The sequence below is a fragment of the Lithobates pipiens genome, unplaced genomic scaffold, assembly GCF_037356315.1.
Source record: "Lithobates pipiens isolate NorthernLeopardFrog02 unplaced genomic scaffold, aLitPip1_a1.2 Scaffold_23, whole genome shotgun sequence".
NCBI lineage: Eukaryota > Metazoa > Chordata > Amphibia > Anura > Ranidae > Lithobates > Lithobates pipiens.
This window is the reverse complement of record NW_027507785.1, coordinates 192,978,167-193,002,092: the sequence shown is the minus strand read 5'-3', so window position 1 is coordinate 193,002,092 and position 23,926 is coordinate 192,978,167. Positions and strand designations below refer to the sequence as shown.

General features: G+C 44.2%; 1 protein-coding gene and 1 pseudogene across 1 annotated transcript in view; both read right to left on the bottom strand.

Moving 5' to 3' along the window:
• The window catches only part of CLCC1 (chloride channel CLIC like 1), a 123,843-nt gene that overhangs the window by 39,014 nt on the left and 60,903 nt on the right, over nucleotides 1-23,926 (bottom strand). The window contains exons 7-8 of the mRNA XM_077452698.1: nucleotides 9,786-9,926; nucleotides 4,720-4,810 (exon numbers count right to left, since the gene is read on the bottom strand). Of these exons, the coding sequence (XP_077308824.1) occupies nucleotides 4,720-4,810; nucleotides 9,786-9,926 (232 nt within the window). The remainder of the gene's footprint in view (nucleotides 1-4,719; nucleotides 4,811-9,785; nucleotides 9,927-23,926) is intronic.
• Nucleotides 18,061-20,149, bottom strand: LOC143927013 (posterior protein-like; annotated as a pseudogene).

Below are 23,926 nucleotides of genomic sequence, written 5' to 3'. Positions count from 1 at the left end.
TATATATATATATATATATATATATATAAAAAAAAAAAGGAAATAGAAAAAAAGAGGAGGAAAAATGAGAAGGGAGGTTGTATTTGCACATCTTCTCTAATAGAGGAGTCATCTTACCGTGACCCCACAGCAAATACAGTTGTACCTAGGATCCTCTCCCCTTGCTTATACCGGTTTCATCTAGAAGTACCTCTGCTCACATACGTTTTTATTAGAGATGTGCAAATACAACCCCCCTTCTCATTTTTCCTCCTCTTTTTTTCTATTTCCTTTTTTTATTTTTATTTTATATTTTTATGGTCTAAATTTTACAGTGTCAATTTTTTATCACCCTGTAAAAAGACTTTGATCATTTATTTTGTCTGGGACTGTACCGTCTATGTATATTACCCTCCTAGGGGTCATGTCATTTGTTTTTAAAATTTTTCCTCTGGTGTGCTAACCAATAGTTTATGGTTTTAAAAAATTAACCTTTTGAGACCTGGAATTACTACACTATGAGGCCCCTTTTTTCTTCCTGAGGACACTTCAATCTATCAACACTAGCCCTCCTTATGCACCAAGAAAGAAGGAGAGTGGATAACTGCCTTCTTTTGGATCTTCCCTCTGTGGACCAGTCCCTGCTGTCTGAGACCTACAGGCCTGACTGCCCTGCGTGGGCTTAAAGTTCTGGTGAGTGGGGAGCTGAGGGGGTGAGCACGGAAGTCACCTGAATTATATATATCTGAGCACCAGTCACTTTAACTTGCACTTACCTGAAGAATTTGAGGATACACACCTCTCACCTGTTATGGACTGCAGTTCATAGGACTTTATTTGGATTATATATGAATTTATCCATGGACTTTATGTATTAAGTTTATTTTTATTTTTATTTTCATTTTTACCCTTACTTTTGGTTTTGTTGTTTTTTTCTCACCTGTTATCATAATATTTGGTTGCTTTTTTTCCCTGCAAAGGTAAAGCATAATGGACTACTATGCATCGCATAGTAGCTCATTATGTGTCACTTACCTGACACAGGAGCCAGCGAAGTCGCCGCTGATCCCTGTAGTCCGCCGCGTCCATCTTGCTGGTGGCGTCTCGCAGCTCCGACCAATGACAGCGGCGCAACCGCGATGACGTCACTCCCGCGCATGCGCACGGGAGTCGCGCCTCGCAGCTCCGTTGCTGTCATACGGCGAAGCCGCGATGACGTCACTCCCGCGCATGCGCACGGGAGTCGACAAATTTGGCAAATCCATTCTTGGATTTGCCGCATTTAGTGCGCCTGCGCGCCGCTGTCTACGGCGCATGCGCCGTAGACAGCGGTGCCCATTTTCGGGCAAATATCTCCTAAACCATATAGGTTTAGGAGATATTGCTTGGACCTACAGGTAAGCCTTAATCTAGGCTTACCTATAGGTCCAAGTTGTTTGGAAGGGTTTACTTCCTCTTATTTTTATTTTCATTTTTACCCTTACTTTTGGTTTTGTTGTTTTTTTCTCACCTGTTATCATAATATTTGGTTGCTTGCACAACATTTTGCAACTTTTGCACATTCTTGCACATTTTTGCACTCAGTGGCTTTTACCACTTTTTTGTGTATCATAGCACTTCCTGTTATATATACCTACATATATATATATATATCTATCTATATATATCTATATATATATCTATATCTATATATATATGTGTATCTTTAGCACCTTATAAGCTTGCACAATATCACCTAGGTTTATATACTTGTTGTTGTGATCAACCTGCTTATTGGGCACATGGCTATATAAGTTGATATTAGTGTTTATACATGTACTTATGTGCTTGGCATATCCACCCATTTTTTGGGCTATTTTTAATATACTGTAGACAGTAGTATACACTAATTATTAATATTGAACTTTGTTATACACCACTGGGGCAAAATTATATGGCCTTGCTTGTCACTTGCTCTGCCTACTCCTCTGTCCTGCATCTATTTAGTGGATGGTGAGGTGTCCCACCATCAACAATTATCGGCAATTTCTAGCCGGTGGTGCTGTATGTGTGGTTACATATTTATGTCTTTACACATACTTGCACGCATCCCTTCCTAGTCACTAAAGGTAGCGCCTGGCCCCTCTTAATATAATTATTTGATATTCTGTGATGGTTACTAGCCGTGCCTGTAGTCCCCAGGAGGTTACCCAGTTGCAGAGTGAAGAAAGTGTTGGCAGCAGCTGTAGAAAAGAGTGGTGAAACGATCTTCAGAGCTTGCACCAGCTTTCAGGGAATGGCCATCCAGCGTCCTGTATACACAGTGGACACAGGAAATAGCATGTGATAGCACATGGCATGCTGTCACAAGAGAACTGCGGTGAAAAGAGCACTGGGGCTTCAAAAAAACGGCCACCAATGCAACTAATAGGAAAATCCCATAGAAAATGGCCACTGAGGCTCACAAGGGGAACCTGCTCTGCCCTCAGCCAAAATGGCCACCGGACAGCGCCATGTGGTGACAAGAAAAATCCCAGAACAGCGCTGCCTTCAACCAGCAAAAATACCTCCAGACACCTTTTGAGACCCCCCACACCATAACCAGGACCATCGCAAGCCGCACAGACCCCCTACAGGTGAGAGACCCAGCGATCCCCATACACACACCGCCCACAGCACATGCAGCCCCCCGGGGGGGGGGGAATTGGGACGTGGGAGAGAAGAGAGGGAGGTGAGGTGACCCCCGAATCGACCTCCTAGGGAATGCCCAGCTGCTCAACCCCCCGAGGGAGGGAGAGCCGTACTTACCAGTCCTGAAGAGCTGGGAGACATTCCATCACAGACCCACTCCTGCGCAATAACAGGGTGGCTGCTGGCCCAGTATATTGTGATCCAGACATCAGTAGCCCGGTCATATATCCCGGAGCATTGAAGCTCACCAACCACCTCTGGAGCTGAGGTATGTCGTGGCCTGCCGAGCCTTAGCTGCGACCTGTACACGATCGATGGCCGGACTGGGGGGACTACAAGGATAACTCAACCTGCCTGTCACCCAGCCGGCAGTTGATAGAAGATCCCAGGATCTTTCATTTTGCGCAAAAGTATAAATCCTGCATCAAAAAAAGTCTGCTGGGGCAGCAGGGAGGGTTGTTAGCCCTGGGAGGTACTGACAATTCTGAGTATTGTGTTACAATTTTTGCCTAGTTCTCCTAGTGGCAGGCTAACAAATCCATTTAGTTACAGAGAGGAGCTGTGTCGGTCGGTGAATATTAGAGAAAAGCATTTGAAAGACTGCTGCGCAAATACAGTGTGACATAAAATATTGCAACAACCAGCATCTTATTCTCTAGGGGGTCTACTAAAAAAAAAAAAAAAAAAATATATATATATATATATATATATATATATATATAATGTTTGGGGGTTCCAAGTAATTTTCTAGCCAAAAAAATAATGTTTTTAACTTGAAACCAACACATGTCGGAAAAAGGTTTAGTGTTTAAGTGGTTAAACTCTCTCTTACACACAGTCTATTCCATTGACGAAGTGTTATAATGTTTATACTTTCTCTTCATTTCTTTTAGGCCCCTTTCACACTGGGACATTTTTCAGGCACTACAGCGATAAAAATATTGCATGTATAGCGCCTGAAAAAAAACTGGCCCCTTTCACTCCAGTGTGAAAGCTGGAGGGCTTTCACACTGGAGCGGTGCGCTAGCAGGACGGTTTAAAGAGTCCTGCTAGCAGCATCTTTGGAGCGGTGAAGGAGCGTGGTATATTCACCGCTCCTACCCATTGAAATCAAAAGGGCAGTGTGGCTATAGCGGCGGCAAAGCAGCGCTTTGTGGGCAGTTTAAACTTTTTTCAGCCGCTAGAGGGGGTTAAAACCGCCCTGCTAGCGGCCGAATACTGCCGCTTAAAACTACGGTAAAGCAGCGGTAAAAATAGCACAGTTTTAATGCGGACGCCGCTCCCGCCCCAGTGTGAAAGGGGCCTTAGGGCTGTGGCTTCAGAAGAGCAGACAGAATCCTTTGCATAGAAAGAATTGTGAAACACTTTAGTCAAGATCGCAATAAGGATTCTTGATGATTAATTGTGCAGCTCTAGTGCCCGCTGATTACACTAAGGTGTGATCCAATGTCTGTCAGAGGGAGTCCTGGGTTCTGACACTTTAGACAACATGGTAGGGCGTTGGTCGAGTCTCTTCATGCTAGAAATAACATACAGCCAGAATCTGATTCAATCGATGCATATTGAGTTTCTCTGAAGAAGCAAAGAACTAGCTCTGCAAAACGCGTTGGATTACTCTATGCTTAAGAACATTTCCATGCTCATGTTGGGAACAAGTATCATCATTGGCTTTGTGCCATACGTTATTCACACATCTATTTTAAAATCAATTTGGTCTTTGTGCTCACTTCAGTGACAATCTCATATCCGTAAAAGTCATATTTACTGTAGAGGAATGAATGTTTCCTCCGATTTTTTTTGTTTTATACTATATTCATCAGGATGTGGATACGATAGGTCCCTGGAACTGGTAAAACTAACTGTAAAATGCAAATCAATTTATAACTTTTTTGAAATTAGTTTTCCTGGATTTTTTGTTGTTGTTGTCACTGTTAAAATAAACCTACCATTAAAATGATAGACTGATCATTTCTTTGTCATTGGCCCGATGTTTAAGTAGTTAAACTCGAGTGTAAAATCTACCAGTCAAAAGAAACTCTTTATTTTATACTGTAGAGCCGATTATCTCACCAAACAAATTTTCTGACCAAGTCATCTTCTTGCCACAGCTGTTATCATTTTCTATTTTTGTTAATTTCGCCTGTCGTTCGGCAAATGCATCCTGACAAAAAATATATACATGCATATTTATAGAAAATCAACAAGAAGATAATTACACCCCAACAACTGATATTAAAGTTAAACAATAGACAATATTGTAACTTAAATCGGAGGTCTGCCCACCGCTGCAAAAACTAAAAAAAGTCAGTAGCTGCACATAGTGCAGTTGCTGACTTTTAATAATCGGACACTAAGAGTCCATTCACACAGGGGAAACACGACTACCAGCGCGACTTTTGGAGGCAACTTGGACACAACTTGAGTATGAATAACAGCGAGACTTGGAGTGACTTCAACACGACTTGGGGCGACTTACAACATGAATTTAAGTCGCCCCAGGCCAGGCGACTTTGGCTGTGGCCAGAGAATGAGCTCTCAAGGGTTCCCCCTCCGGGAGCATACCAGGCCCTTAGGTCTGGTATGGATTTTAAGGGGATCCCCCCTATGCCGAAAAAGCGGCATGGGGGTCCCCCCAAAATCCATACCAGACCCTTATCTGAGCACGCAGCCTGGCCGGTCAGGAAGCCTGGCCCGTCCTCAGCATGCCCTCAACATGGGGGGTGGGTGCTTTGGGGGGGCGCCCTGCGGCCCCCCCCCCACCCCAAAGCACCTTGTCCCCATGTTGATGAGGACAAGGGCCTCTTCCCGACAATCCTGGCTGTTGGTTGTTGGGGTCTACGGGCAGGGGGCTTATCGGAATCCGGGAGCCCCCAGATCCCGGCTCCCCACCCTATGTGAATGAGTAAGGGGTACATCGTATCCCTACCCATTCACCTGGGGAAAAAATGTGTCAATTAAAAAAAAAACACAACACAGGTTTTTAAAGAAATGTATCCGGGGGTCTTCTTACAACATCGGTGGTCTTTCTCCGACTTCTCCCGGTGTCCGGCCTCTTCTCCCGCTCTCCGGTGTAGTCTCCCAGGCTCCTCCGCTGTCTTCTTGCAGCATTTTTACCAGCGGAGGAGCCCGGTCTCCTCCGTCCTCCTCCTCTCTTCTTTCGATGTTGACACAGCTCTCTCTTCCACTCTAATGGCTTGTGCGACGTGCGCGGCGACTTATATAGGAATGGGACGTGGTCACCGGGTCATGTCACACCGTGACCCCGCCCCTTTATGATGTCACAGTCCCAGCATGCCCCGGGACTGTGACGCCACAAAGGGGCGGGGTCACCGTGTGACATCACCCGGTGAGCACGCCCCATACCTATATAAGTCGCTGCGCATGTCGCACAAGCCATTACAGCGGAAGAGAGCGCCGTTTCAACATTGGAAGAAGAAAGAAGAGAGAAGAGGGAAGAAGAAAGAAGGACGGAGGAGACCGGGCTTCTCTGCTAGTAAAAGAGCTGCAAAAAGACAGCGGAGGAGCCCAGGAGAAGAGGCCGGAGAGCGGGAGAAGAGGCCGGAGAGCGAGAGAAGAGGGAAAACAGAGTGGAGAAGTCGGAAGAAGACCCCCGATGTCAGAAGAAGACCCCTGGAGCCGATTAATAAATTACTTTAAAAACCTGTGTTGTATTTTTTTTTATTGACACTTTTTCCCCAGGTGAATGGGTGGGGGTACGATGTACCCCATACTCATTCACATAGGGTGGGGGGGCCAGGATCTGGGAGCCCCCTTATTAAAGGGGGCTCCCAGATTCCTATAAGCCCCCCGCCCGCAGACCTCGACAACCAACGGCCAGGGTTGTCGGGAAGAGGCCCTTGTCCTCATCAACATGGGGACAAGGTGCTTTGGGGTGGGGGGGCCGCAGGGCGCCCCCCTTCCCCAAAGCACCCATCCCCCATGTTGAGGGCATGCGGCCTGGTACGGTTCAGGGGGGGAGCGCTCGCTCGTCTCCACCCCCTTTCCTGACCGGCCAAAAAAAATTAAAATAATAATAATAATTTTATATCAGGAAATATCCATTACCCTTTACCACCAAATGAAAGTCCAATTGTCCTGAAAATAAAACAAGGTATAGTCCACCTGGATGCACGAAGTAATTGTCAAGATATGGAATATGCCGTTCAGTTTTGGGCACCAGTTCTCAAAAAGGATATCGGGGAACTGGAGAAAGTGCAGAGAAGGGCAACCAAACTGATAAGAGGCATGGAGGAACTCAGCTATGAGGAGAGATTAGAGGAACAAAATTTATTCACTCTTGAGAAGACGAGATTAAGGGGGGATATGATCAACATGTTCAAATACATTAGGGGTCCATATAGTGAACTTGGTGTTGAGTTGTTCTCTGTACGGTCAACCCAGAGGACACGGGGGCACTCTTTACGTCTAGAGGAAAAGAGATTTCATCTTCAAGTACGGAAAGGTTTCTTCACAGTTAGAGCTGTGAAAATGTGGAATAGACTCCTGCCAGAGGTGGTTCTGGCCAGTTCAGTAGATTGCTTTAAGAAAGGCCTGGATACTTTCCTGATGGTACATAATATAACTAGGTACTAACATAGGTAAAGTTGATCCAGGGAAAATCCGATCGCCTATTGGGGGATCAGGAAGGAATTTTTTTCCCCTGCTGTAGCAAATTGGAGCATGCTCTGCTGGTTTTTTTTTTTCGCCTTCCTCTGGATCAATTGTGGGCATAAAATTGGGTATCTGGATTGTACGATTATTTTTTATTTTATTTATTTGTTTTTAAGGTTGAACTGGATGGACTTGTGTCTTTTTTCAACCTGACTAACTATGTAACTATGTACGGTTTTACTTACACATGTCAAAGCAGAAGATGAAGATAAGGGTTCTGTGGTGAGTACAGACACCATACATTTTTCTTTCAGTGTTGCAGTGCCATGGACAAATCAGGGCGTCTCTGTCCTTATCTGTAACTGATCAACAGAGGAGGCATCAGGGGTCTAAAAGACCTCTGACATCTCCCAAAAAAAGAACCTATCACCACAAAAAATATATATATAAAATTATCCTATGCTAATCTGTCAACACACACTTTGTGTACTGTCTGCATTTCTCACCCCCCTCCTGCACATACTAGGCATAACGTACTCCTCCATCATATGCTAACCATCAAACTTTACATATTCCTCTCCTGCCAATACTGCTCACCATCGTACACTCTGTACTCTTCTACTGCACTTAATTCCCACTGTTATACCCTTCATACTCCGCTCTCAGTTTGTTAATTTGGACTAATGTAGGCAGCGCAGGAGTACTTTGTTCTTTTCTACATACTTCCCACTATCACACCCTACACACTCCCGTCCTACACATACTGCCCCGTCACACTTTCCTCACGCCTCGCCTGCACATAGTGCCCACTGTCATACTCTCCACATTCTTCTCCTGTACAGACTGCCCACAACTATAACCTCTGCACTCCTCTCCTGCACATACTACCTACTATCATGACCTCTACATAGCTCTCCTATACATCCTATGCCCCAGTCACTCACAATTTTCACCGTTCTGAAGGTCGCCTTTAAAAACTTTAGAAGATAGAAGAAAGAGCGCACAGCTGCCCTAGAGTAATAACATTTAACAGGGAACATAAAAACTAATAAAGGTTGCACTCACAGCAAAAGACTTGGTGTTCACAATTAGGCCTCCTCTCACAACCTGTCCCTTGAGATATCACCCGATAGTGTGAGGAACGAGCAAGGCATGAGGGTCAGAGAGTCCCAGCGGCAGCGTCCCACTAAACAGCTCTGGGAGCCGCGCCTGGACCAGCCAGCACTGCGTGATATCAGTCCCAAGGAAGTGACAAGCAAGCCAACTACCAGGAGGGTTGCTAGGACAACATGTTTTGGAGGCATGACCTCCTTCAGGTCACACCCATCCCCTACCACGCCGCACTATATAGGGAACCCAAACCCCTCCCTGGAATGAGATCCTAAAGGGTCCAGGCCAGGAGTATGACAGGAGTCCTTTTTGATATTTACCTTAAACAGTATGTCACCTGAGGGGTTAAATGAAGAGTTGGAAATAGGCACCCTGATTTGCGTAAAAAAGTGGTGGCTCGTTTTTTTTTTTTGCAATTAGTATATTTAGTATTGGATTAGATAGGGCCTAGTTACCTAATGTGGGTGGACCCATCAGCTGGGTTACCTCCAGAAGAAATTGTGATTTTTTATATATATATATTTTATATATTTATTTCATATTAGTTTAATATATTTTGTATGTAATAAAATGAACACTAATTTCAACAAGCTTAGGAGATCAAATGGATTGTTCTGAAATTAATTTAATTGCATATATTTCCATATAATTATATATATATATATATATATATATATATTTTTTTTTTTTTTATCTAGAATACTCTGCAACAGATTGGTTATTGAGTATGGTTGCACAATGAGGCTGCTGGTTACCCACCCCATTGACTGCCGTTTGTGAGAACTCCATACTCCTGGCCTGGTCCCTTTAAGATCTCATTCCAAGGAGGGGTTTGGGTTCCCCATATAGTGCGGCGTGGTATGGCAGGGGTGTAACATGAAGGAGGCTGCTCCTCCAAAACATGTTGTCTTAGCAAACCACCTGGTAGACGGCTTGTTTGTCACTTTCTCCATATCACGGCCAAGATTGATGTCACGTGGCACCGGTTGGTCCAGGCGTGGCTCCCAGGGTTGTTTAGGGGGACACTGCAGCTTGAACTCCGACCCTCATCCCTTGCTTGTGCCCCACACCATCGAGTGATATCTCAAAGGACAGGCAGTGAGAGGAGGTCTAATTGTGTCCATCATGTGAACATCAAGTCCTTTCTGCTGTGAGTGCAACCTTATTGGTATTTATGTTCCCTATTAAACGTTATTACACTAGGGTGGCTGTGCGCTCTCCTTTCTTCTATTTTCTACAGATTTCAGTCCATTTCCAAGTGGATGTCAAAGGGAGCTGCAACCCCTAGATTATGTAAACTATCAACATAGACTGCTTCCTAATCTGTGAAGTGTATGTGGGATCTGAGCTGACTCTTTTTTGTTTTTTTTGCCAATTGCCTTTAAAAAAAAACAAAAAAAAAAAAAACAACTTACCCTGTACAAATACATCCAGTTCCAGACAATGCTAACCAAAAAACACAGACCGAACAGTCTCCTTATCTGCGTAAACCAGCCGACATGGGTCCATAGTTCTGTGGCTACTACCATCACAATGCAAAGTACACTTAAGGAAATCTGCAAAAAAGAAAAGAAAATTTAGTTCTACGATAGGCTCTCAGTATAATCAATTTAATACATTGAGAATGTACTTTACCCTCATCAAGCAAATATCCTAACAAACCGGATATCTGCATATTATCAAAGAAAATATTGGAAGTAAATTTACCAATTTTTTTTATATAATTTTCTGGTCAGTAAAGTAATCCGATCACTATAAAATAAAGCAAAATGTAGCCTTATGAAGAAAAGTAGTAATACTTACCAGTACTACCATTGGCAATGGCAATCTGTGCCCTCTTGCAAAGCTACACTGGAATCGTCAGCATCAAACATGGATGCCTGTGTCCTCAGCTTTGTGCTGCGATTCCAGTTGCTACACCACTAGTGTGTTTCTGCAGTGACAGAGGCCGGTGGGTAGGAATTTAAGACTATTACATTGTAAAACATGATTTAAACTGATCACAACCAGCTTGGTCATGCGATCACAAAATCCTAAGCTTTCTAGAGACATGGTAATACAATGGCATTATGTGGAAATCTTTTAAAAAAAACACGTTAGCCCTAAGGCTGGCCATGCATCATACAATTTTTTTAGATTTACCAAAAACATATAATACGAGGTCACACCTAAACACTATCAGTTTGTATGCAATCAGGTACACTCTTGCAAATCTAAAGGAAATTGAATAAGAAAATGGTATAATATATGGCCAGCTTAAGAGAGCCAGTGTGGTTTAGATCTGTGTTGATCTTATGCTGCTGGCCTAAGGAAAGTTTCCAGAAAGACCCGGATGACAGCTCAGATCTGACACAGATGGGGATCTTAGTTATATAGCACCCTCTAGGCTGCTAGACGTATATAGGTTTTTGGCAGAGTAGATACATTTATGCAGGCTTGGCTGGCAGCCAGGCCTATTTGTTTTGATCTGTGCTGAGAGTGGCTCAGGGAAGTGCTGGGTGACTCACGGACAGACTCACCAGGACCTCCTACTTCTTTCCAGAACATTGTTTTTCTGGAAGGAGGTGAAGAGGGGAGGTGGAGTTGCCTGGGGTATTCTAAGAAGCCCCGACCATTCCCCAATCTGGATTGGCTGGAGGCAGGAAGAAGTTGGAGATGGAGTGCTAGGCCGTCGGTGGCCTTGAAGGGAGCTCCCCAGTCTGGGGGGGGGGGCGACCTTGGGCCTGGGCTCAGGTACGGACGGGACCCTCCTAAAACACACAGGTGTGCTGACCAAGAGGAGCAAGGAGAGGAGAGCAGGAAAGAGCACTGCCAGGCAAGTCTCCAAGGAGGAACAAGTCGCAGCCAGGAGGGCTGGGGAGTAAAGCACAGTTGAAAGGACTGAAGAGCTACACCTGAGAGGACTGGGAGATTAGTCTGAGATGGGTGCAGAACCAGGTGAGAGAACTGTGGAAACATGGGCAGTGAGAGACAGCAGCAGCCATGAGGGCTGGTAGGGTATGAAGATATGGTACTGGGCTCAGTAGCCACAGGGACTGCTGGCACTAAAGAACTACCTTATTTTTGTTGCTACTCTAAAAGTGGCCCCTGCTTGCAAAAGGCATCTACTTTAGGCCTGGTTGAGTCAGTTGTAGCCTACAAATCAGTGCTAGTTGGTCCTGGAAGAGTGAGATCAATTGTCAAGTAAAGTGCATGAGGTATTGAGGAGGAATAGTCTGCAAGCAAGTGTCGTGCTAGAGTGAAGACTGTTTAGTGTATATAGTTTTGTCCGATGTAAATTTTCTTCAATCAACTGGGCATCCCATATACCCTTTTCTCCATCCAAATTAATTCCCCTCAAAAAAAAAAAAAGTGCATGGACTGTTTTCTGTCTAAAGAGTGACTGGAAATAGTGTGCCTGACTGGGCAGGGTGATAGGTGGACTACAATACTCAGCAGCCCTCATGAGGGCAACGCCACAGTTATATGTATCTTTTCAATACAGCAACCTCTTATATACTAAATGGAACCATACAAAAGGTTGTCAAGCTTAGAGTCTTCAGGTTCCCCAGTAGATTTTTTTTGGGTCCACCCAGTTAAGCCCCCCCCCCCCAAAAAAAATAAAAAAAATAAAAGATTTCCTGGTCCCTTAACCCTTTTACTGCCAGGTCCATATGCCGTACGGATGTACAGAAGTGCCCACAGGTGGCCAGGTCAGTACGGCGTATGGACCTCATGGCTTATATGAGAATTGTTCAGCTGACTGCTGAATGTTTCTATAACTCATCAGGGGATTACAACCCGCTGATCAGAGGTATTAACCCCTAATGTGACCCACCCCTACACTGCTGCCTCCCTGTTCCCTGCCACACCCTCTCATCTAAAACTGCCCCCCCACCCCACTCTCCTCTCCCCTTCACACCCCTAGCACTAATTACCCCTCCCCCTCTACCGCAAACTGGCTCCCTGCAGCCACCATCAGTCGGCATCCCTCCTCTTCCACTCCAGCCGGCTTCAGGTGCTGCATGGGGCTTGGGGGGGTCCAGACGTGTGTCCCCCACCAGTCAGATCACCTCCCCGAGCGACATCTCTTCTTCCCATCTCTCCTTCCCTCCTATCCGCACAGATCTCTGATCTGTCAGGCTGGGAAGGGGGGGGAAGCGGTGCGGGTGGGGTGAAGTTGGAGCTTTAGTAAACATGCATTTACTAAACCCCCCCCCCCCCCTCCTGTAGAAGAGAGGGGGCACATGAAGCGATCACTACTGATCACTGCTATGCACCCACGGACAGCTGATACATTATAACACTCGCGGTTACAATATTTCAGACTGTCATTTTCTGAATGAATGGAATCTCTATACAGGACTCTCATTCATTCTAGTAAAGTGATACAGAGAAAAGGGACTATTTTCAGTGCCTTTCTCTGTCTCAAAAAAAGATACGGGGGTCAGTTTAGACCTCCAATACCTCAAAGAAACCCCCCCCCCCCCCCCAAAAAAAAATAAGACTGTAAAAATAAATAAAATAAAAAAAGTCACTTTTTTTAAATAAAAAACAAAACAAATCCCTCTCACAATGGCAGCGCCCGGATGTTGGTGGTAAAGTGACCGTAGTTTTTGTGGTGCTTTTAGCCCCTGCTAGTGGCCGAGGCGCTTCAGCTGTGCTGCCCATTGATTATACACTGCTCCTAAAAGCACCTCAAAGAAGCTGCTTACAGGACTTTTTTAACGTCCTGCCAGAGCAGGATTGTAGATGAGACTTTCTTCAGATGCGCCTGAAAAACGCCTACAGATACCTCAGATTCTCCTCTCGGCCAACCTGATCTGTCCTGATTGCCCAGGAGGAGAAACCGGAAGACAGCGAATATTCATTTGCTATTGTCACAACTCTCAAGTGGGTGGGTTCGGGGTGCAATGCTATGCGCCCAAGCCCAACCTTTTTCAAGCCAATTAGAGCCTAATGCCGGTAGACCCGATCGGAATTTCAGCCAGCAATAAACACAGATGAGAGCTGTTCATCGGAAAATGCGACCGCGTGTATGCTTCATCGGAATTTAGCTGGCCGAATTCCCGCCATCAAAAATTTGAGAGCATGTTCTCAATTTTTCTGCCGGAAAAACTTTCTATTGGAAATTCCGATTGTGTGTATGCAATTCCGACGCACAAAAACTCATGCATGCTCAGATTGAACTACGAGATGGAAGCTATTGGCTACTGGGTATTGAACTTCCTTTGTCTAGTCCCGTCGTACGTGTTGTACATCACTGCCTTCTTGACAGTCAGAATTTGGTGTGACCATGTGCATGCAAGACAGCTTGAGTGAAATCCCATCGGGAAAACTATCAGAGCTTTTTACAACCAAAATTCCGATCGTGTATACGCGGCATCAGGCTCTAATCCTGTGGCTTGAGAGGAAAAAAAAAGCTGCACCTGGTAAGACCCCTTTCCCATGGAGTGGACTCTGAAAAAGCAGATCCACCTGCTTAGCGGGGGAATCTGTCTGCTGCTCCCCACTGAGCAGGCGGATGACAGGTCCCTGTCCGCTCTGCTGATGCAGAGTGGACACAGCTCTCTATTCTCTATGGGATGGTCGGATAGAAACGGACCGCCTGTCCATCTGCTAGATGGATGGGGAGTGGAATCCCCATCCGTCTGTTTTTAGTGGACTGGATCAGATGCAGGCGGGTGTAAACAGACACGTCCATTTACATCAGTCTCTCCATAGAGAACAATGGGTGGTCCGATTAGGCCCACCTGAAAAATGGACAGGCAGACCCGATCGGTGTCTTTGCGTGAAAGGGGCCCAAGGCCTTGTTCACACAGGGCATACACAGCATACCTTTACAGGGCTGCACGGGTGTTGCGTGCATCTCTGTACAGACAGTCCTATTGATGTAATTTGGGATTGAAAGACATTTTGTGCTCTACAAACTATTACCTTGTCTCTTCCCATAGTTATCTAGTTTATAAAACCCTACTAGGCACACTGATATAAAGTTACTTATGAAAACACACACATTGCTGCTAGTAAAACACCATCTTATTTATTTCCCAAGAAATTAGGAAAGCTAACAAAGTATTAAAAAGACATTACAATATCACAAAGCTTACAATCGGAACATATAATACAAGAATATGAAAGATACTTATAACACAGTCCTCCGTGAGGCTTTGCTGCATCGGCTAGGCTCAGACCAGAAGAGGGCCTTCACCATGAGGTTTAGGCCAAGATCACCACATAGCAGGCTCTTGCAGCAAACAGAGAGACAGCTCTCTTTGATGAATCCCTTTTTGATAAACACACACCATCCAAACCGCATCCTACTGCCAGTCCCATTTGCTTTGGACCAATCAGTGTTCACATGACAGCCCTCCTAATATTACTGACTGTCCTGGCATACTTGGCTTCTGTGGCCAGTATTGCAGTCGATGTGCCCAGGGCCGTCTTCGTCATTAATCTCTTTGAAGCTTTGTGCACACCAGGTGGGCTGAAGATAACTCCTTTGCTATGCAGATTCTGCCACATTCCTCTATACCTTTTAAACATGTGGGACTGCAAATATCAATATGGCTGAGTTCGGTTGTACAAACAGATGTGTCGAACTTTAGATATATAACATTACTTTGTTCACTTCCAACATATCCCGCTTTGCGCCTAAAAGGCGCATACCACCCTTCTTCAGACACGGCTCCTATTGAACAGTCCATAACTGTCTTAACGTGTGTGGTTCCGCAACATGTGCTTCCGAACCAGTACCTGTGGCACAGTCCTTAGCTTGTGTAACATGTGGTGGTTTTCAATGTGTGCTCCAGAGACATCTCCCATGGAACAGTCCATAATGGTCTTACCGCGTTGTGCTTCCCAACACGTGCCGCTTTGCTACTACGTGACATACCACCATCCTTCTTCAGCGACAGCTTCCCTGTCACCCTTCTGTATCTTTGGCATCTTCTCCTTTCTGGTATCTTCAGGACAGGATGCAGTACAGGCAAGGGATGTCCATTCACTCACCATTCACCAGCATACGTTCAGAGTAACATATTAACCAGCTACCAAATACTGAGTCTTGAGGAGGGCCTTTCTTGCCCATATTACTAGCCTACAATACCCATAGGTCACACTCTACCACAAAAATAAATCAACTCGTTACCATAATATATACATATATATGTATTACGCATCCCGCTCCCAACCTCCTATAACCCTTTACTGTAAATACGGGTCGGGATTCGGCAGGCTTGCTCACAACGGTATTGCAGGGCTCTGATTTGACTGCAAAGTCTCTAACTTGTACACAGAGACCTTACCGTCAAATCATCCCTCAACTTGCATAGAGAAATGGGAGACCCTTCTAGATAAATATTGCTTAACTACACATATAAATTTACAACAATGACCAAACCCACACATTTCCACCCCTGTGCCTGGATTTCAGAGGTCATGCCCATGGTATACCATGTACCTCTACCTATGGTTAGGTTCAAGGAACCCTCTAGTTCCATGACTAACACTACACCGGTATTCTTTAGGACAAAGAAACAAACTCGCCTATGTCCTAAATAATACCCGGGTGCCTCCTTCCCAGCAATGACCTCTCCATCCAGAACACAGAGAGAAATAACTTCCCAACATTATTCGTTCATCCTCATGTATTGAGCTGGCATACAAAGGACATCATGGTCATGCTTCCGACAAAAGGAAATATCAACCTGCCTCCAGCTTTCATCTTCTCTGATCACGTGTGATATAGTCTCAAATGCAACAAGATAGAATCCCCAGTCAGTAAGCCCATTGATGCCACCAAATATACAGACCGAGTCTGCACTTCTGTATATGGGAACATACAGCATAACACCTTTCACAATCCAACTTAGTACAGCCCATACAGGCATTCGACCACTACTTTGGATTAGTGTAAGCAACGTGTTTTGGCAAAATCTTACTGAGCTAACTCATCAGGCCACTGCCCCTCATACAGAGACGGTACAATCAGCTTGATGTTGGCTGATATTTCCACCTGCCACAGAGTGCACACCAGAGCCAATGACAGGTTTCTGTCCTCTACCAACCTCTCAACATGGTTGACAAAATCCGGAGCCACTCTAACCTGGGTGTTTGTGACTTCGTTGAATGTTATCAAGGATGCCACCAATCTCCCGGGGTAACAAAGTCACGCTCCTTCTCTGAAGCTATGGCTGTGAGTTTGTTCCTCAGGAGGCCGATGTCCACTCCATTCACAACACCCCTCCCAGCTATTATTCCCCTCCAATATAGTGCTGAATACATCCCTCCTCTTTCGGGTTACTCCTCAGAAATAAGCATCCTGCATGGACTTCATCGCATGTCTGGGAGTAAGTCACTGGTACCATGACCGCACTTGATTCAGTGTACACTCAGCACATATAGGGTGATAGGTTTTTATCAACCACAGTGAGATGTTGCAGTGCCATGTGGTGAAGTCATACGGTACCCTGGTAGCCAGCGTTTGTTCCCTTTATTTTAAATGGAGCATGCTCCTGTGTGTATTCACTGGCATTATCTGTGCAGGGTTTCAACCTCTCAGGTGAGACACCAACCGGGCGTATCTTCCCCATGTCTAGTTCTGGTGTCCCGCATGTCCAGTAACCGAAAGCTTCTCTCTAGGACCGCTAGGATTGAGACAACACCCCTACGAGGAAGTTTTCATCCTATTGATGTGTCACCTGGCACCCCTTAGTCTGGCCAACAGCTACCTTGTTATGCATAAGTGCCAGCCTGCCTCCTGGGTACCTGCACCATATTAACTCCGTTACATAAATACATGTCATATGTTAAAACCTTCCTTTTTTCAATTCCTCCTTCCAACAAAAAACACATATTTTACATTTTCATGTTTTGATGGATTGGATGTGTCATATGCCTTCCCCAACCTCCAACCCATTGCACATGTATAAATAACATGTTTGCATTCATCAGGAGAGACTTCAGCAAAAATATTTCACAAGTTCTGTTTCAGATACAACACTCGCACCACATTGTCCATAAGAAAAAAAACAAGTATTAATCTGAATCTTTCAAGTTTTTCTTTTTTCCTCTCCTGATGTTTATCAGAACAAATTTGCGGTGTGGTGTGGCACAGACAAACTGCCAACCAGATGATCATCTGTCATCCATGTTCCAGAAGCCTCTCCAATTCTCGCTCCACTAGGATTCTGGAAGTGAAAAACAAGAGCAGTATCAAATTCTTAACCACAATATCGGCTCGTTTACCATGTTTACTTATAGTTCCCTCCTTGGAACCCAGGACCTTGGCTTGGCTTCTGCAACTTTGACCAAACTAGCCCAACAACCATGACCTCTTTAAGCTGAACCCACTGTAAAATGGATCCTCATGGTATGATCAAAAATGTTTAAAACTGAACGCCAATGTTGCTTCTCAAAAACTTCAAATTTTACAAGCTACAAAGACAATGCATCTATCTGTATCTTTACGATGTATGCACTACCCCCTTTCAGGTGACTGGTTCTAACTGAGGGCATTGTCAATTCCCCCCCCCCCCTTTCAGGTGGATTAAACCTACTACTTTTCCACCTGAACAAAAATAAAAATAAAATAGACGACTAAACCAATATCAAAAAAATAAATTGAGAAGAAAAAAAAATAAAAAAATAAAAAAAAATGTAAAAAAAATTTAAAATCTGGCCATGATCACACAAATAACATGACAAGACCACCACCATACAACAATGACAAACACTCAACTTTTAGTTGACAACATCCATGGACTTTTCTCCTGAGGAGAGTGCTCATTCCAATCTGAAATACAATTAGTTAATGGGGAAAACAAAACAAAAAACAAAAACAAAACAAAGCATATGTATCTCATCACAACATTGTAGCTTTATTTGTAACTCTTTAGTACCATTTATTTTTCATTGTTTGCAAACAATTACTAACTAATGAGCCCATGGTACCATGTGATAATCGATTATGCATTTACAATAGCCTAACCCCTGTTCTGCTATATTTTCCCACTGTTGTTCTCACTTTGACAGACCTGCAAACAAACGCAAATGTTAGTATCTAAAGCCGTTTAACTTCTTCCATGGTCTCTGGAAAAGGAACACAAAGACAGTGATTACACACAATTATCATGACAATTGACTTTTTAAGTCCACAAAGCCTTTCCCATTAATTCAATATAGTTGCCATACCTTTCTATACTACGCAGTGGTATTGGAAATCTTTGCCATATTACTCAAGAAAAATGTCAATGCCATTTGCGTCCAATTACATACAAGCCAAAATGGTAGATTAGCCCAGGGCGCAAATATTGGAATGTTCATCCAGTCTTGTTGCTGGCTGTGCTTAGGGTGTGAACTGTCATTTCTTATCTCTCCTTCAGAACTGTGTAATCTGTCCTGGCTGCTATCTTTCATATCAGGCCTTTGAGTTACGCTGTCCCTGTCCTGGGTGGGGGTTTTCATTGTAGATACCTGTACTTCTGGGGTTTCCTGTTCCATGCTAGCAATTTTAAGGGCTTTATGAAATCTATGTCTATGCCTATTCCATTTACTTTGTCTGAACTTTCTCTGCCTTCCTGTACCTCTGCTTATTACAGATACATCTGCCTTTGACCCTTACTCCCTTTCCCTGGACTCTTGACAGAAGTCTCGGAGGATATTGACAAAATTTTGGTAGGATCTAGCATTCCTCAGAGCCATTCTAGTGGGATTGCTTACATAACACTTATTGGCCATTGAGTATATGAAACTTGCATCGTCCTCCAATAAGTCAGGACAGTTTAACACTTTCATATACAATGCAAGATACTCACTGCAGAACAAAATTGGGTCAACTCCTCTCCTAAATTTCATTCGTTGCAAATCACTCATACCATTATCACGACTGTCCACAATACGCTGCAACTCTTTCCTCCGCACCTCTGCATCTGCTACGTTATCATTAACTTGTGCCGATAACTGACCTACCAAAGGTCCTGGTAGCCATGCTTTCAGAAGAGAGCATGCATCTTCATTACTCAAATGGAATTTAACTACTAGAGCTTCAAATTTATTGGACAGACTCATTGGTGATTCCAGGGCATTAAATTCACCCAAAATCTGGCACAAAGTAAGTCTCTCTTGGATTGTAATCAAACTCTCATTCTGCCTTGAAGCGATAGGTGCCATAGCAGACTGTGTTGCATCACGGCCCTTCTCCTCATTGATTGTGCAGATATCGCCCAGCTGGCATGTTCCTTTGTGCTCATTGAGCGATACCATAACTTTCTCTGTAGTAAGAAGCTGGGAGTGTACATTTGCTAATTCTCTTTCTAAAGACATAACCAACTCTTCCATCTCTGACAACTTCATTCGTAATGACTCTAAAAGTTTGCTCTTCATATCACAGTCCATGCTGTAATTGTGGAGCTGTTCTTGTAGCTCACTGTTTCTCTCTGACAAATCTCCTGCTTTTGCCCACAATTCATCCATCTCATCACTGGAGGCTGTTGCAATCTTTAGAAGGTTTTCACTGACTTTCGCTATGTTCTCACCCAGATGCCTCCTCTCTACTTCCCACTTCCCCCCCATTTGCTCAGATATAACTTTAATTCTGAGCAAAACTGCAATTTCATTAGCCAACTTTTCTTTAACTTTTTTTAGCTGTTTGCCCGATAATCTGCTATTATGCTGCTGACACTGAGATAATAGAATCTTATACTGGCTTTCAAGAGTTTCATCTGCACATGAATGATAACTGCCAGAGGCATACTTTTTAACATATGTATACACAAGTTCCATTTTACAACCATACAATCCACACAATACACACTTCTATTTGTACTAACGTACCAACACTGCATTGAGTACTAAACCAAACTCAATTATCGTTAGCTCTTACAACTCACCAAAAACAAAAACAAATCGCTCTTCTAGCATTCACTATTCTTAATTCGTTACCACTTTTACCTGATATCATTCAAAACAATTCAATTTTTGCCTATCCATAGTACAGACTCACCACACTTATTGTGGCATTATCAGCTGCCTTGTATCCGAGCACTTCTGTCCTGTAAGTTCTATGCAGCTTTTAGGATTGCCACATGTTATCTGGGGTGCCATATGAAAGACATTTTGTGCTCTACAAACTATTATTACCTTGTCTCTTCCCATAGTTATCTAGTTTATAAAACCCTACTAAGCACACTGATATAAAGTTACTTATGAAAACACACACATTGCTGCTAGTAAAACACCATCTTATTTATTTCCCAAGAAATTAGGAAAGCTAACATAAAAGTATTAAAAAGACATTACAATATCACAAAGCTTACAATCGGAACATATAATACAAGAATAAGAAAGATACTTATCACACGGTCCTCCGTGAGGCTTTGCTGCATCGGCTAGGCTCAGACCAGAAGAGGGCCTTCACCATGAGGTTTAGGCCGGAGCCATCACCCAGAGTAGGCCAAGATCACCACATAGCAGGCTCTTGCAGCAAACAGAGAGAGACAGCTCTCTTTGATGAATCCCTTTTTGATAAACACACACCATCCAAACCGCATCCTACTGCCAGTCCCATTTGCTTTGGACCAATCAGTGTTCACATGACAGCCCTCCTAATATTACTGACTGTCCTGGCATACTTGGCTTCTGTGGCCAGTATTGCAGTCGATGTGCCCTGGGCCGTCTTCGTCATCAATCTCTTTGAAGCTTTTTGCACACCAGGTGGGCTGAAGATAACTCCTTTGCTATGCAGATTCTGCCACATTCCTCTATACCTTTTAAACATGTGGGACTGCAAATATCAATATGGCTGAGTTCGGTTGTACAAACAGATGTGTCGAACTTTAGATATATAACATTACTTCTTGTTCACTTCCAACAGGGATGTAGCAACTGCATGAACAGAGCCCTTGCTGCCAGTTTTACATCCATGTAGGTCTGCATGCATGTCCCTGAGCTTACACATCCCACACCGATGTCAGATTGGGAACAGCAACTATGCCTATGCAGCCGCTGCATCCCAATTGACATAAACGAGACTGCCTGTATGGGGATGAACGGAACACCTGTGCGGGTAAACATGGCACCCCCATGGGCATACACTTTAGTATGCCACAAGTGAACGAGGCTTTAGTACTAATTTAGCAGGAATTTTGTAAGTTACGTTGTGTTTATGTGCAATATTAATGATTCTAGCATAGTTTTAGTGAAAATAGAGATATGATGAACATTTGTGCAATTACAGTAATGCAGGACCCAAAAAAAATCAGTAGCACTTTTTTTATTCTACTGGCTATGTGCTTTTAGAAAAGGTCTAGTTTGAGGGGCCTTTTCAAATTCTGAAAGCTGTAAGTGAAAAATGAAAAGCGCCAGAGAAATTTTTGGGTACGTTAGATTTTTCACTATTTTGCAAAAAGGTGCAATTTAGAATTTACAAATATTTGTTATTTATTAACTCCATACAGGTTAAGCTTATACATTTAGTAGGATTTAACAGGAATTACATAAAATTAGCTGTATTTTTATCTGCTAATGGTTTTAGTGTATTTTTTTCCAATATATTGGTTCGATAAACATTTGCGCAAATACTACTAATTTATCAGTAACACCTTTTTTTTATTCTAGAGGTCATAGGCTTTCAGAAAAATTAGATTTTTTGTACTCACCGTAAAATCCTTTTCTCTGTAATTCACTCTGTAACAAATGGGTTGTTAGCCTTATCACTAGGAGAATACTAGGCATAGTTGTAACACAAACACTCAGAACTCTTAGTTCCGCCTAGCGGGCGGTCCCTCAGGCTACAACCCCCCCCAACCCTGCAAAGCAGCCTCAGTACGTCAACAAGCAGTATAACGTAAAGATAAGAGGGGCGGGTGCTGTCGGTCGGTGAATTACAAAGAAAATGATTTTACGGTGAGTACTGAAAAATACTAGTTTCTCTTATATTCACCGACCGACACAGGTCCTCTCTGTAACAAATGGAACATCCCCAAGCAGGGGAGGGAAAAACAGCATAAAAAACGTCATCCACCATGGCAAGTGGGAACTAGTGAAACTATGCCTAAAAAAAAAAAAAAATAAAAAAAAAAAAAAACAGTGCGTGAAAAACCACCACAAAAAAACAGGGTATCCTCAACAGGAGTGATCATCCAAGACCGCCAAACTGCAGGATTAATGCAACAGTGCATTAACAATACTGTGTTTTCAACTAAAAAACAGGAAAAATATAAACTGCATAGTCAATTGCAACTACATGGTCGCCTGCAAAACTCTGCGGCCAAAACAGGCATCAGCCGATGCACTAACGTCTACCTTGTAGAACTTGGTAAACGTGTGGACAGACGACCAGGTCGCCGCTTTACACACCTGAGCGACCAACGCTTGGTGTCGGAAGGCCCAAGACATTCCGATTGCCCTTGTAGAGTGGGCCGTGACCGGAAAGGGGGGCACCTGCCCCTTCAAGGTGTAGGCTTGTACTAAAATCTGTCTGATCCACCTGGAAATGGTGGCCGACGAGACCGCCATGCCTTTCTTTGGACCAGCCACCGAAAACCAACAGTGAGTCTGACTTCCGAAAAGGGCCCTAACCACGTCATGAGCGTGAAGGGCCACCTCCTTAGGGTGTTTCGGCTTAGGACACAGAGATGGTAATACAATGTCCTCATTGATATGAAAAGCCAAGAACACCTTCGGGGAAAAAAAAAAAGAAAAAAAAGAAAAAAAAGACGGTTGCGGATGCAACACTACCTTATCCCTGTGGCTAACCAGATAGGGCGACTTGCAGGACAAGGCCGCCAGTTCCAAAACCCTCCTGGCCGATGTGATGGGCACTAGAAAGACCACTTTCTGGAAAAGGGTCAACAGGGGAATCTCCCTGATGTTTTCAAACAGCGGTTTTTGAAGCACTGACACCAGGTTCAAATCGCATTGGGGGTAACAGTGGATGCACCTAAGGGACTACATGTCGTACCCCCTGAACGAAGGTACTCACTAAGGAGTGCGATGCAAGGGGTCGTTGAAAAAAAGACAGCTAAGGCTGAAATTTGCCCTTTGATGGTGCTTAAAGCGGGAGTCCACCGGGACTCCGCGTTTTTTTTTTTTTAAAAGCCAGCAGCTACAAATACTGCAGCTGCTGACTTTTAAAATAGTGACACTTACCTGTCCAGCGCGCCTGCGATGTCGGCACCCGAAGCCGATCTCTAGGTCGCCTGTCGGGTCCTGCCGCCGCCAGCTTGGGTATGGGAATCAGGAAATGGAGCCTTTCGGCTTCATTTCCCGGTTCCCTACTGCGCATGCGCGAATCGCGCTGCGCAATAAGGACGCTCCCCGCTGCCTCTGGGATCTGTGTGTTTCCCAGCAGGCAGCGGGGCACTTGCGGGAAGGGGCGGGCACTTGCGGAAAGGGGCGTAAGTTAGAGAGCTATCCCAGAGAGCTATCCCAGAAGTGGGTGCAGTTACCTGGATTATCCAGGTAACTGCACCCCCCTCCCCCCCGAAAGGTGCCAATTGTGGCACCGGAGGGGGGGAGGGTTCCGATGAGCGGAAGGTCCACTTTAGGGTGGACCTCCGCTTTAATGCCAATCTCT